This window comes from Helicoverpa armigera, chromosome 4 (assembly GCF_030705265.1).
Source record: "Helicoverpa armigera isolate CAAS_96S chromosome 4, ASM3070526v1, whole genome shotgun sequence".
NCBI classification, from domain to species: domain Eukaryota; kingdom Metazoa; phylum Arthropoda; class Insecta; order Lepidoptera; family Noctuidae; genus Helicoverpa; species Helicoverpa armigera.
This window is the reverse complement of record NC_087123.1, coordinates 6453319-6468543: the sequence shown is the minus strand read 5'-3', so window position 1 is coordinate 6468543 and position 15225 is coordinate 6453319. Positions and strand designations below refer to the sequence as shown.

General features: G+C 36.3%; 3 protein-coding genes across 3 annotated transcripts; all 3 read left to right on the top strand.

Moving 5' to 3' along the window:
* Positions 1-244: 244 nt before the first annotated feature.
* Positions 245-1511, top strand: LOC110384086 (larval cuticle protein 1-like). Its single transcript, XM_021345178.3, has 3 exons — positions 245-378; positions 541-659; positions 1056-1511. Exons 1-3 carry the CDS (start codon positions 370-372, stop codon positions 1264-1266), a joined length of 339 nt encoding a protein of 112 aa, XP_021200853.1. The 5' UTR covers positions 245-369; the 3' UTR covers positions 1267-1511.
* Positions 1512-4072: 2561 nt separating this feature from the next.
* On the top strand, positions 4073-5186 carry LOC135116542 (larval cuticle protein 1-like). The gene is made up of 3 exons (XM_021345174.3): positions 4073-4228; positions 4403-4521; positions 4744-5186. Exons 1-3 carry the CDS (start codon positions 4157-4159, stop codon positions 4955-4957), a joined length of 405 nt encoding a protein of 134 aa, XP_021200849.3. The 5' UTR covers positions 4073-4156; the 3' UTR covers positions 4958-5186.
* A 3120-nt stretch (positions 5187-8306) lies between these two features.
* Positions 8307-10789, top strand: LOC135116711 (endocuticle structural glycoprotein SgAbd-1-like). The gene is made up of 5 exons (XM_064034154.1): positions 8307-8406; positions 8851-9174; positions 9318-9408; positions 9584-9659; positions 10418-10789. The coding sequence occupies exons 2-5, from the start codon at positions 8852-8854 to the stop codon at positions 10705-10707; spliced, it is 780 nt and encodes a 259-aa protein (XP_063890224.1). The 5' UTR covers positions 8307-8406; position 8851; the 3' UTR covers positions 10708-10789.
* The last annotated feature ends 4436 nt before the right edge of the window (positions 10790-15225 follow it).

Genomic DNA, 15225 nt, shown 5'->3' with positions numbered 1-15225 from the left:
CTGAAGATTAGATTGACTGACATCGACATAGTAAACTTATAGTAAGTACTTCCTATGATCCGATGAATATTAAAGTACAAAATATTGTAAAAATCACTTAAAAATATTTAGGGCCTTAAATCATGTCAAGCAACAAAGTTCACAACTTGTTTATGGAATACTTAACGTATTTTAAATTCCCTTCTACACATCTTGCGGTTAAAGGTTACTGTCAACTTAAAAATAAATATCACGCCTATGAATGATCAAATCCGGATTAGCATCATACATTTGGTATTACGTTAGAAGGCGGGGAAATGTATATAAAGGTTATTTGGCAGTCGACCTAGCATCAGTCGCTCAGCAGCAACCGAACAAACCCTAACAAACATGAAATCCGTACGTTCATTGCATTTATTGAATGCTATTATTGCTTAAATAATAATAAAAAGGGAAAACGGGAATTCCCCCAAAAAAATTGTGCTTGTGAATTTGCATTGCATTTGTGCTAAATTAATAATGTAAATTGCTAATAAAATACATACTTTGTTTGGTTTGCAGATCATCCTTGTCGCTCTCGCCCTTGTGGCCGTCGCCGTGGCCGCCCCCGCTGAGGTGGAGCCCGTCCAGATCCTCCGCTCCAACTTCGACCAGCAGCCCGAGGGCAACTACGAGTTCGGGTAAGTCTCGTCGACAATATCTAACTGCTCCCTACGTTTGAGGCTTTGTAATATTTCAAAGGTTTTCAATGAGGATTTTTAATTATTTCCATCACTTGACCATCCTTACTATTTGTACTTAGTCAAAATTGGCTATTGACAATTAACAAAAATGAATACTGTTCAATATTCGTTTTACATGTCCAAAACAAACAAAAACTGCGAATTCTGGTTGCGTTTTTTTATGTAAAAATTTATTACTAAAATTTAAATAAGTGAGCCATTACAAATAAGTATACATTTGAATTTTATGTATGTACCTGAATCTTAGGTATTCACATTCTGATGAGATCAATTCCCCGATTGTACCATCTTATTAGTTAGCAAATTCCTAATTTGTATTTCTATCATCCACAGTTTCGAGACCCAGGATGGTATCCAGCGCCAAGAAAACGGAGAGCTGAAGGAAGCTCTGGATGAGGAGAACAAGCCCCACAAAGTCATCGTCGTCCGTGGCTCATACAGCTACACCGACAAGGAAGGCAACCTCCAGACCGTCAACTACTTCGCTGACGAGACCGGCTTCCACGCTGAGGGTCCCTCCATCCCCAAGCCCGCCAGGAGATAAGCAACCAATAACGACGCGCTGATTAATGATTGATTGACATTTTTAGTTAATCGATTATTTGTCAGCTGATGTGCTTTACAAATCTGATAACGTTTAGCAAATAACAGGACGGTTACCATGACACCGGGGCGTGTGGCGGAGCATCAGCCGCTCGCTCCTTGTAACTTGATGCTCACTGCCATATTATGTTCTATTACTGTTGTGTTTTAGTATCGTACTGTAAATAAACTAGTTAAAACATTCAATTTCAACATTTTATTTTCCTAGTATAGTGTATTTACCTTTAATTGTATCTGCTAATGCTGCTGCTGCTGTTATGGGATTCAGACTACACTTGGGATGGTCATAACGGCAACGACCGGGAGCGCATCACCAGTTGGACACAAATGCATGTGTTGTTCAATCAATGCAACAAATATGTAATGAAACAGTTTAGCTACCCGTTCTTCCGCTGATGATAATACAGGACACCTTAGTTCACGCTCCAGGATAGAAAGACTAAATCGTCATCAAGGTCTCACAGTCGACAACATGCTCTATAGCTCTAAACTCATTTGGGAATTTCCCAATTGGGAAAGCTATAATAGAATTGTATAACTCTAGGCTTCCAGTTTAGCTATATGCACTACATGGGGCAACTATCTGAACTCCTCAACTCAGTATTCTGGATAACTGGACACCCCTTGGTAAGACTAAGGCTTTTAGGCTAATTACTACCCATAATGATTGCCAAGAGGAGGGCAAGATCCCTCCAATTTAACGTGCCATCTGAAACACGGAGGCACTCATCATGACAAGATGGGCACCCATTCACGCACGATCCCGCCATGATGCGTGTTCCTCTCTACGGCACTATACTGCATTTTAATTGCTTTAACTGTTTTACCATGAGAGCGTAACAAACAAGCAAACTCACTTTCGTATTTATACTACTAAGGAAGTAAGGAGTTTATTATTGCGACTTGCGCTATTAATTTAACTCGTGTTCTGCACATTAATTGCTCATTGGTGGATTTTATAGTTGCTACTGTTTTAAAAATAAAACGGTAAATAAAACAAAATGTACGCATCTTATCGCAATAGTTAGGATATAAAAAAATAACTAACTATTTATTAAATGGCTGACTATTTATTACTGCCAAAGTTTACGCGCCCAAGTTCACCGACAACATAAACGCCAATTTTGTCAAAGTAACTGTTTCCTGCAAGGAATTTAGACGTTCAAAAGAAACAGTCAGGCATTTATTAAATAATTGAATGAATTCATTGATCAGAAAAGTCATCTATTCTAAGTTGCGTTCATAGAGACCAAAATGACTAACAGAGACATCACAATGGAAAACCTGCTAAAAAAGTAGCGCACCAAAATGCGGGTTTTCGGGAGACGAGGAATGTTTGTTATTGTCTGTGCCTTTGTACTCCTTCTTTGGAACCCACCCATTTTTTAGACCAAATTACTAAGCAATCAAAACCAATCTTTGACAGATGTCTCAAGTTTCGTAGTACCGATTTCGTAGTCTTGTTAGTATAGTAGTACCTGATCGTTTTGGAAACATCTACCATAAGTCACTTGCCCTAGAAGCAGGCGCTTGACCTACCTGCCTTACGGCATCTCCGTTCATCGTTCCTTCCTGCGTGGTCGTGTTCCACTACGATTTTCGGTTATTTTAATTTCAAAAATTCCTTTAGTCGGACATCTCTAAGAGCTCGGGCGCACTACATATATTAAGTTAGCCACTACTTGATTTTTGCTAATAAATCAGTAAAAATATGAATAGAAGTTCACAAGTAACAATGATTTATTTGTTCGGTATCAGACCGACTAAAAACTTCGATTGAAAAACGATATCCTACCAAGGCCGACTAAATAGTATGCAGTGTGCAAGCAGGCTCATTAGATAATAGTAATACCTACTATATTCGATATTTATTTCTTTAGGTTTGCCCACAGCATACACCTACATATATATTTTTAACGCACTGTTCTAATACATAAACTAATTAAGGGTAAACAAACACAACGTTTACAGTAAAGATAGTAATTTGGAAACGAAGAATGTCATAGAAAATATACAAATCCCTTCTGGAAAATTTAATCAGCTACAGTTAGTCTTCCTGACGAGTGGAAAAGTCAAACGCTTGGAAACAATTTATTTGTTAACACGAATTATTTCTAAGTCGTTAGATGATACCTAGATAGGATTTACTTTAAGAGTAATAGAATAAGTATTAACGTTGTGGTCAATATAAGTATTTGGAACTTTTCCCGTCTCCAGACTTTCCCTTCAAAGTGCTCGTTAGTCGTCTAAGAAACTAAATCTGTTGTTTATTAAGAAGTTCGAGTAAGTAAAATGTAACTAGACAATGGCCAAAAAAGTTTTAAGTTATTCATAAATCACTTCATAGAGGTCAATAACCCCACGTGAGTGCGCTTTTGGAGGCATTTGATTAATAATAAAACCGAATGTTATATATTCATCGTAAATGGAATGGAATTTGTTTGACATTATAATATATTTTAATAACTTTAAATAAATTTACATTTAAATTAAATTGTCAAGTGAAATTGACATTTTCACAATTGCTAAAGTATGTGAAATAATTAGATGATAATTCGATTTTATAAAATGTACTTAATAACTTCTCAATAATATGAGAAAGGATTCAAGATATAATCGTTATATGACAATTATCTTAAATACCTATCTACATATTTCTTAAAAGTCTCTCTTTATCAGTCTACGAATAGCTGCCTAAAAAAATATATTTGCATTTCATTGACTGAACTAAGTCTATTTATCAATGATTGACTAAATCCGGATTGTGTGACATCGTTCATGAGCGTGACAGTTGACATTTTGCGGGAACGTCTAGAAATGTATAAAAGATTATGTCTAGAATGAGTTTGCATCAGTTGCTCACCAGCCGCAGAACACACACCAAATATTTCAAAATGAAATTGGTATGTGGCATATCATCACTTAAGTTTGTCATGTAGCAATTGATCTACGTCCAACGCACTTGTTGTTCGAAGAAATTATATGTTGCTTTTGTTGTTTAAAACAACAGCTAATAATCGTTATTTCACATTTGATACTTGCTCTATTTTTCAATATTTGTTATTAATTAAATGCAGATCATCGTTGTCGCCCTCGCCCTCGTGGCCGTCGCCGTGGCCGCCCCCGCTGAGGTGGAGATCGTCAAGATCGTCCGCTCCAACTTCGACCAGGAACCCGAGGGTGGATACCAGTTCGCGTAAGTCAATAAGTTATAATAGAAGTAAACGGGACCGAAATCTTGGTCGAGCGATCTTGCAAAGGTTGGATCTTAGCTGATCGCAGGCCACTTCCAACAGATAATTTTGGCAGGCAATGGTAGCAAATGTTCAGCAATTGACGTTTTACAGCTCAGATAATGATAGATGATAATGGGTGTTGAGTTGAGTAGAATTTTAATTCGTATGTTTCACACCAACAGCTTCGAGAGCGAGAACGGCATCAACCGCGAGGAAGCCGGACAAGTTAAGGAAGTTCTGGATGAGGAGAACAAGCCCCACAAAGTAGTGGTTGTGCGCGGCTCCTACGGCTACACCAACGTGGACGGCAAGCCCGAGACCGTCAGCTACTACGCCGACGAGTCTGGCTACCACGCTGAAGGAGACTCCATCCCCAAGGTCCCCGCCAGGAGATAAGCTAACAACGACCACTCGCCACCAACCATTGATTGATCCATGACATTGACAATTAAGTAGTTCAATTAGCTGTTATAAACAAAGACTTGTTTTTGTTACACCAACTTTAATGGTTTAAGCGTAGACGTATTAGAGTATGTAATTAGTGTTGATCACTGATATGTACGTTTTTGTGCCATCTGATTTGTTTGAACCATATCGACAATGTAAATAAATGTTATTGAACTAATTTATCTTGTTTGTTACCTTTATTATTAAAATCGTAAACCCTGATTCTGAAATAAACTCTATAATATTATTCTCACGATAAAAAAAGGATCTATAGTCCCTAAAAGTCAATGCACGAGTATCCAATTTACCCAGCCTTAACGTTTTTTAAATGTTAATGAAAAAAAAGTTAGGCTTTCTCAAATTATAATGACGATAAAAAGTTAATTATTATTTATCATATTAATAGTTAAAAAATATGACAAAGAATTACTCAACTCTTTCTTAATTTTTAAGTGAACAACTAATGCAATAATGAAGAATCACTTAATTAAAAAATGTTCACTTATAGTACCAATAAGATGTGGGAGATTACGAAGGTTTTATGGTATATTGATAACCAGTTTCCTACCTAGACCAGATCATAATCCTACTAATATTATAAACGCGAAAGTTTGTATGTATGGATGTTTGTTACTCTTTCACGCAAAAACTACTGAATGGATTTTAATGAAACTTTACTATAATATAGCTTATACATCAGAATAACACATAGGCTACAATTTGTAAACATATTGTTCGAAATACTAAACCTGCGCAGACGAAGTCGCGGGCACCAGCTAGTATAACATAACGAGGTGATTATGTAATTAGAGCACAATTTTGTACGGGTTTATGGGTAAGATCATTTGCAACGTCAGTTGTATCACATGCGGAAAATAATCCCTAAACAATTAAATTCTAGTATTTATTTAAGTGCTAGGTTGTCACTTCACAGCTCAAGATTACGTCACCAGCCGCGATGATCGATCGGTCGATCGATTTTGAAAACTTTGACTCATTTACAATGACACTAAGCTTGAAATGCAGAATAAAAAAATCCCTTAAAATTACCAAAGTGCTCAATTTCAAAGTAGACTAAATTCAGATATATGGTTAACAATATCGCGAGGTAGCTAATGGAAGAGGTACTTATGCTTATGATGTACAAGTATGTCTAAGAAACTACTGAGCCGAATTGAAAAAATCTTTCACTTGTGAAAAACTACACTAAGTGTCATGCGATATAATAATTTATGCGGGTATCGCGGGAAACAGCTATTAAGATATAACAAACACCTTGCCCTATAAATGATGTCACAATATTTCGATAAAAGGTAAATAAATCAATAAGTGGAATCGAGTGGAGTCCATGACCGTTTCTGGCATAGGTAAACAAAGCTGCGTAACTCTGAGCTTACAATAGCACGGAATTGTGAAGTAATACCAATTAATTAAGAACAACCTGATCGTGAGAAATAAACACAGGCTTAATTAAAATGTTGTTGAGATTTTGTTTAAAATAGTTATGCATTTTCTAGCATTAACTTATTAAGTTAATTTGGACCTATTGCATAGCAGCAATCATCTATTCAACCTATTGTTAAAATTTAAACCAATTGTTAGGTTGAATAATGAAAACAAAGTTCACTAATCATGTTATTTTAACCTAATCATTTTTTCTGTTGATTAAAAAAAAAAAATTGCTAGAACGTTGGTTATAAATGATGAAGAATAGTATCTTGATATAGAAATAAAATAACTATGGTTTTAAGGCATAATTCATTTTACATCATAGTGATTTAGACTATAAAAGACTTGAAAAAAATTATGATTTGTGTTTGTGAACATTTATGTTTTCGTGAAACAAAAACTGATCATAAAACTCGAAATATAAACTGTATTATTAGAAGCTCTACCCATTTAAACATCTTCCGGGTTAGGATGTGATATACATAGATTTATTATTTATTGTCCACGAGTTCTCATACGTCTTAATGATAAAAGTTACTTCATTCGCCTGGAATATATATTCTTGTTGCCACCATGGTCTAATCAATAGATTTCAGAATGGATTTACTGAATTTATAAGTCCATTGAAAAGAGTGTAACGCACCATTTATTGCTTTCACACTAAAAAATTTAAAGAGTGCAAAATATGTATGAATGACAGCCAGGCCTTACGGCTTGATGGATTTTACAAAGCACATATGAATTTAAAAAACCGTTTAATATGATTTAATTATGTAGACCCGCCGATCGATGCGCATCCTCAACCTGACCGCACTAAATTGATCTATTCGTGCAGTTGTTACACAGTGATAACTCCTAATAATACATTTCTTTTTAATTTATTGAAAAGTTATTGTTATTCTTTAGACTCATGTTAACTTCATAATTGACGGATAGCATGAGGACTGTTATGCAAACGCCCAATTTTGGAATTATTACTTAAGTATCAAAAACAATTGAGTTTTTAATTAGTTGACGCTGCATAATTGTTTGTAATATCCGTATCTTTTTGTTAAGCATAATAAAAACCAGACTTGGCCTTCCTATTTGTAATGAGTGCAAATACGACATGACTACGCCTCCGTGCTACGCTCGCAAGTAAGCGTTAGAAAATCGTGCCGATTGTATGAATGAAACGAATAACGTAAGTAACAGTTTTGTTTTTATAGTTAATGTGTGATAGTATGTACGTTATATGGATTACAAAAATGTGCGAGTTGGACTCGCCAATTAGAGGTTCTGTGCCTATGAAATAAGTTGTCTTCAAACGTCCTAAAATACTTATTCTAGTTTAATCAAACACAGACTGTGTTGGTGACAGACGGACAGCGCAGTCTTAGTAACAGGGCCCCGGTTTACCTTCTAGAAAGCACAAAGAAGTTCTCATCTATAAAATGGGTACTACAATTGCACTTGCTACGAAACCTAATTATATTGTTTCCAAGTTTATATCTTACTATGCCTCTTAGTACTTCATCTACTTCTCAAAATATTCCAGCTGAACTGAGAATAAAATAGTAAAGCATAAGCTATCTAAGGATTTCGATCGCAATTTCAGCACCGCGTTAAGACTAATAGACCACCCAACCGTTGTGCCGCAATATAGTTAATTGAGTTGATGTCTTAAAGTAACTGCGCCCTGTAACATTTACCATAATTTTGACTTAAAATTGCTAAATGATTACAACCATCGTGTTCGTGTTGAGCTTTGGTGGGTACTAGCAAGTATACCGCGGCTAATAACAGCTGATGGGTTAAGGAGACGTGTGTAACACTCACGTTTGAGCGATGGCTCAACAAAAAATATCAGCTCAGAGCAACCCTGCCGCCTATAAATGGAATATTCGGATCCCACGCTAACAGTAACACTTTGAGTACAACGAGAACCGTCCGAATTGAGCACTGTTGAGGTAAATACACGAGTTGTTCTATTAATTCCGTTCAAAATATTTGAAACAAAGAATCTGTGTTTTCGGGTGTGAATAACGAGGATATGATACAGAAAAACTCATAATGAGATTTGTTATTGTAATGCGCTATAAATGAAGTACATATTTGAGAGACATTTCAATGAATCTAAGTTCAGTGATATTATTGTTTATGCTTTGCTTCTGTAAGGGTGGGTATGCACAGCGAAATGATACCGTAGCTTCCGATAGCATCGCACGGGGGTGGTGCGGTGTAGTGACAGTCATGTCGATACCTTGTAGAGTGTTCCACTGTTACCCGATAGATCATGCTTTTTATTATTGCGTAACTGCAAGTACCATGTTCAAGTTGGTTCCTTCAAGTACTGGTTCAGACCTTCTCTATGTCAAGAGCGTTTACACAGTAAAGGCAATTCAATGTTTCAGAATGTATCGTCTCATCGGCTGTGTATTGCTTTACGGCACTCTGACCACGGGATTACCATTCCCCTTTCCTGGTGTGCCTGTAGTCCCACCAACTCCAGTGATTCCGACACCATTTCCCTTCGTCCCAGGATCTACGCCGATAGTACCAGGTGCTATTCCCTATGCAGGTAGACCAGTGGTTCCTACGGCCATACCTTTTGCACCGGGGGCAGCACCTATAGTGCCAGGAGTCGGCAACCCTTATTACAACTACGCTGGAGCCCCTGCTATACCAATCCTGTCGTATTCTAATGAGCATGGCTTAGATGGGACGTATGCTTTCAGGTTAGTGTATAGTGAAGTTGTATTGTTTTCATTGTTACAAATATAAACTGAAATGATGTCAATATTTTACTTCATAAAGTAAATACAGTGTAGTTGTACAGTTACTGCAATTTTGCTATAAGGAATGTTAAAAATAATTTCAGTTTTTCAACTGCTGACGGAAAGCAAGCACAAGAAAGTGGATATTTGAAAGATGCTTACATTGACAACACAGGAAATCCACAAGGGACTCAGGTATGGTCTAACATACAACTTTGTAATCACGACTGATGCCTGGTGCAGGGGTATGCAGAAAATGCATTTTCCTTCATCATTCAGTCATTAGTTACCTCGTTAGGCACTAAGAAAAATTTACGTGGTTTCGGTACAGACCCTTGTAATTGTCATATTTTATATTTTATGTTTACAGGTTGTTCAAGGAAGTTACGCATACGTCTCTCCCGATGGAACTCCGATTCAAGTTAGCTATGTCGCCGACGAAAATGGTAACTGTAATTATAAATAGCATGTTATATCACTGTACACCTACAGAATAATACGTTTGTTCTTGGAGTATGTATTTTAATGATGTTATTGAATCTTATAACAGTAATTATATAATTATGTAAGCTCAAGTTTATCGCACTAAAAAACTACAGTCAGCATAAATAGTTACAAAAGAACAGCTTTGCTTTTGTTTTAAGAGTAAATTGTGAGTTGGTTCCACATTAGCAAGAAATGAAACTGGATTGCATGTTTTCAAGGAGCGTCATTTGTACCGACGTACAGAACACAGAAATTGACTAGGTATTGTAATATAACTGGATACCAAACTCTTACTTTCCTTAATGAAAACAAAAATAAATATGCGTTGCTACATGAGTCAGGCGCCTCTTGGTATCAACCTATTCAAATTTATTCGCATACAAGACATAAATGATGCCATATACGGGCTTAGGCATATTTTACTGAAAAATATTATACACCTGATTATGTAATTGGAAGTTGCATAATCCTGACACTTTTATACTGTAGTTTTTTCATATTTTTGAACTTCAGACCTGATGATGATGATGATGCTTTCCATCTGTGGGATTTATTTATCTCTCTCTTTCCAGCTATGTATCTCACATGGTGGTAGGGTCAGCTTTCTTAATTTGTCTTTTCCGCTTCGCTCTATCTACGACATCGTTCTCGGACAGGATTTTTTTACAAATACATATTTTTAAATAATTTTTTAACATATTTTGTGGTATTTTTCCAGGTTTCAGACCATCAGGTGTTCATATACCAGCTGATGGAAAAGCTGTAGCTCCCATTGTGCCTGTGGTAGACCGAGTCAATAAGCCAATCTTCGACCCGACCTACAACCGCTACGATCCGTACTTAAACAGAAACAGATATAACACATTTGGCCAGTACAATAACCGGAACTATGACCCTCGATACCCTTATGACCCCACAAAGATTAACCCTTACTATAACAATAATTACAACCCGTACCAAATCAGAACCAAGAATTTTAACCAAGAGGCTAAGAAAGACTCCGCTTAGATTTTATATAAATTGTATTATTGTGTATATCGAATTGTGGAAATGGAAATGTATTTTAATGGTATATATTAATTAAACCTGTGATGAAATTAATTTGTTTTTATTAAACTGACAAACATGGCGTATTTTTTGCGGATTAGTGTGCAATTCGCTACGAATATTAGATATCTTATTGAAAAACAAAGATAAATGAGTTGAAAACAGCGTGTGCGTCAACAGTATTTGATGAGATCGAGAAACGTTCATCAAAACTTATTAGATAATAATATATTAGTTTTTATCAGCCTGACTGTAGTCACTGTTTCGTTGTATCGGTCAAGTGCTCACTCCGACAAATAAGTCTCACTAAGCGGCTTTTAAAGATGTTGCATGTCGTGGATTGCAAAACAGTCATTCTGTCCCGCACTTTATATTAATCAATATGCGACGCCGCAAATAAATAGCCGAAGCGTTTAATACAATACGACGTACATATTTTATGCATTGCATCGTTTAAATAATTTAGACAAGTAGTTAAATATTGTGGCTGTGAATATGAAACTTTGCTTTCTCTTTTTGCTTTCATTTATTCCTCCCATCCCGGCAAGGCCAATTTGATATACCTAATCGGAAAATAGTGCGAAAGGAATGACCTTCATTCAAACAATGTAAATCAAAATTACCTATGGGGTCATTGACGCTTAAACTTTTCTTATCAAATGTTAAAGAAAATGAATGGCCCTGTCAAACATGAAAGACTACTTGTAGACTACGGTGTTTGATATTACACGGGCGGCTGTTTGAAATACTGGGCGGGAGCATTACACCGTTTTGGCGGTATGTTAGCATTTGTCCAAGACGCATGTTTGTTTAGAAAGTGGAATAATAAGTTTAGATTCAAATAAAAAATATGAGAGCATACCTGTGTCTGATGTCTATAAGTTACAAACAAGCTGTCGTAATTTGTCAAATCATCCTATAAACATAGGTGATCCAAGCCTAATGAGTTAATTGGACTTAATTCAAGATATGTACAGAACCTCACTTCACCTACCGCAGCTGATTAAATTAGCCGTTACCTACAAGAGACATCAAGATTTCACCAGAATACCTACACGTATTTTTTCATGTACAAGAATTTTTATACTCGTGTTACCAGTCATAACTTTAGCAGAAGTATGAATGTAGCGAGGCGTGGGGCTGTGATCAATTCCATGTTTTATGACCTGGTAACTTGAATTACTCACTTCGTTGTTGTAATCTTATGTTAAAGATTAAAACGTTCAATATTTTCAACCTGTGCCCTCGATGCCACCTGTATGTTTCAGTGCTTCACTTCCCATGAAATACTTTTTTGTCTTAAGAGTGAGACTTCAATAAAATTATGGTTCTATTTATGACCTAACGACCATCTATATAAAAATAGCTTTTACCCACATAACTTTGAATTTATACAATTTAATTCTCCCAAAGCTTTACAAAACTGGTTTCTTTATCATCGCCATTATGATAATGTCCCATTGTATGATAAAACTATACGAGACATCTGACTTGATTATTATTATATAACTGCATGACTAGACATTTGATCTGCCGGCACATAATTGAAGGCAATTAGCGGTTTGCTGACAAAGGCACATTTTGTGGGATGAACTTCTAAGCCAAGTCTTTGCTTATTATATATTCAATTGCTCAATTTATTTTAGAAGGTGCTTTTCAGAAGTTTAGGCTACATTAATAAACCGGCCAAGTGCGAGTCGGACTCGCGCACCGAGGGTTCCGTACAAATCCTGTATAGATAAAAAGTGAGTCTCGCGCCAACCGTTCAGGATCTGGAAACCCTGAGAAATTGAGGGCAACTCTTGAATATTGTAGGCACGCATCGAGTCACTACTAATGGGATCTTTTATTTTTGAGGGATTAATAACCTAAGGAGCAACAGTTTCAGGTTTTTTTCGAAACTGCCTGACGAGTTGTAACTGTCGAATTGTAACAACGACTGCTAGAGAGTAGGATTCGGGGCTGCTGGCTTTACGTTTCTAGAGTCTTGACAAAAGTGTAATTCTGTCCCTTTCTTTGTTTTATAGAGTCGGCTTTATTTTATTTTGTAGCATTTTACAAACAAATCCACCTTCAAACATATAAAAAACAACAAGAAAACAAAAGCAAGAAAGAAATTAAAAAGATGATAGGTGCATCGGTTTAGAAGTCGGTGTCTAGAGGATGCATCTATATTTATTTAACCACCGAGATCTAAACCGATGCATATAAATAGTTTTGTTGTTGTTTTTAGAAGTTTTCTTTTTTTTTTGTAAAAAGTTTTTATTTTTAACTTTTGTGAAAAGTTCTCGTCAATACGAATAATATAAGCCCAAACACGACGTAACTAAAACATACCGTTGAGGAGTTCTCTCGACTGTCTCACGTCTCCATCATCAGGTAAGCTCTAAACCTTCACTGTTTGATAGTATCACCAGACATACATCTGAGAATCAAGTTTTAATCCTATGCATGCCTACAATTTCTGATAGTTGCCCTCGATTTCTCAGGATTTCCATCATCAGATCCTGACCTGATGACATTGGAAATAAACGGCGAGTATACTCTTTCACTACAAAGAAATGATTTCTCAAATCCGTTAAACTTGGTCGTTTAAATTCCCCATTGAAATGAGGAAAATATTTGATGTTCACACCTGATTTTCTCTAGATTCCCATGGTTCACATTGATGCGACTAATGCCATAGTAAATCAGAGCCTTTATCATTATACTGTGCTATATATCGTTCGTATCCGCCGTGGGTATGGTTTCCATACTAAGGTGCCCAATGACCTTTGAATGATTTAAAATTTTTCACAGTTTAGAGGCAATTATATTTAAGAAGTGTTTGATATGAATTTCAACTTTAATATCTCTACGCGTTCATGTGAAAAAGGGTAGGTAGTAAGTTTATAATTATTAAAAAAATATTTTATATCATGTAAGCAAAAATAATATTTTAATATTTTATGTAACTTCAAATTTATCATTTTCGCAATTTTTCCTTTATCTGTACTATATAACGTTGCTTCGTGCCGAATTTCAGGATTCTGAGTTCACGGGAAGTACCTTGTAGGTTTTGATTCCCTAGCGTGTGACGGAAATTCGTCTAAGGTGTCGGTATAACTGCTGTATCTTTTGATCGCGTTAACTTAGAAGTTTGATTTTTTCACTGCCTAAAGGGACAATAGACCTAACTATTTGGTATAAATTTCAATTTGATACCTTTATTCGTTCGTGAGAAATAAGGTAGTAAGGTTCATTTTATTAGAATATTTTTTTTATGTTTTATAACTAAAAAAATGAGATTTTCGGAATTTTTCCTATATTTGCATTATATGACAATGCTTCATGCCAAATTTCAAGACTCTGAGTTTACGGGAAGTATCCTGTAGGTTTTGATTCCTTTGCGAGTGTCGAAAATTTGTTGAAAATATCGACATAATCGGCTGTATCTTTTGATTGGCTTGGCTTAGAAGTTTGATATTTTCACAGCTTAAAGGGGCAATAGACCTGGGTATTTCATGTGAATTTCAGCTTGATACGTCCACGCGTTCTTGAGATAAAGGGTCTTGACAGACAGACAGACAGACAGACAGACAGACAGACAGACAGACAGACAGACAGACAGACGGACAACAAAGTGATCCTATAAGGGTTCCGTTTTTTCCTTTTGAGGTACGGAACCCTAAAAATTGGGTCCTTGGTACCAAAAATAAACATCCCATTGTTTTGAAGAATAAATAAATGAAATGAATATATTCGTAATATATCTACCATATGTGGTAGGTATCCATTTAACATAGAACTTTCTGGTGATGGAAAGACAAAAGAGTAAAGGCATATCAAGGATATATCTTAGTTTCTTAATTTTAAGCGATTGCGAATTGCCCATTTATGTAATGACAAAAAATCAAACGGGACTTTGAACTCGCACAGATTGGTCAACGTTTATTTCCGAGTATGTCATCCTTGCTGTTTTATGATAGAGTAGTGGTTCCCCGAATAACGTGTCGTCGGTTTTTTGCTTTGAACCTTGTTGAAGTATGTCACATGATGCGACTGGTTTCTGAGATCCGCCTCCGCTGATGTGCCTAAGAGTTAAGGTTAACTTTACTGCGACAGGTTACATCATAATGCTTTATTCTTTAAAATGTTTTGTGTATTTTCGCGTTCCACAGAAATTTCGAGAATCCATATTTATTTTCAAAATGATTAGAAAACTTTCAGAGGTACCTCCATATCGACCCTCGTGCTTACGATGAATGAAAATATAGTAATGAACCAAACAGGATGGTATTTCGACGATCTATGTTCAGAGGCTATTGAGAGTTTGAGCTTTTCGTTAAAACTGCAGTACTAGACAAGATAAGCGAAGAACAAATGGTTTGTCGGTAGACACTTAGAGCCGCCGTACACGGACTGCTTCAAGCAGTTGAGACCGACTGCTTAAAGCCGCGACCGCGCAGTGAACTATAGTCATTCATTCGCTGCCGTACA

Coding starts and splice junctions, on each gene's coding strand:
- LOC110384086 (XM_021345178.3), top strand. Junction 660..1,055: donor GAGGGCAACTACGAGTTCGG/GTAAGTCTCGTC, acceptor TATCATCCACAG/TTTCGAGACCCAGGATGGTA.
- LOC135116542 (XM_021345174.3), top strand. CDS start 4,157: ATGTCTAGAATGAGTTTGCATCAGTTGCTCACCAGCCGCAGAACACAC. Junction 4,229..4,402: donor AATATTTCAAAATGAAATTG/GTATGTGGCATA, acceptor AATTAAATGCAG/ATCATCGTTGTCGCCCTCGC. Junction 4,522..4,743: donor GAGGGTGGATACCAGTTCGC/GTAAGTCAATAA, acceptor TCACACCAACAG/CTTCGAGAGCGAGAACGGCA.
- LOC135116711 (XM_064034154.1), top strand. CDS start 8,852: ATGTATCGTCTCATCGGCTGTGTATTGCTTTACGGCACTCTGACCACG. Junction 9,175..9,317: donor GATGGGACGTATGCTTTCAG/GTTAGTGTATAG, acceptor AAATAATTTCAG/TTTTTCAACTGCTGACGGAA. Junction 9,409..9,583: donor GAAATCCACAAGGGACTCAG/GTATGGTCTAAC, acceptor TTATGTTTACAG/GTTGTTCAAGGAAGTTACGC.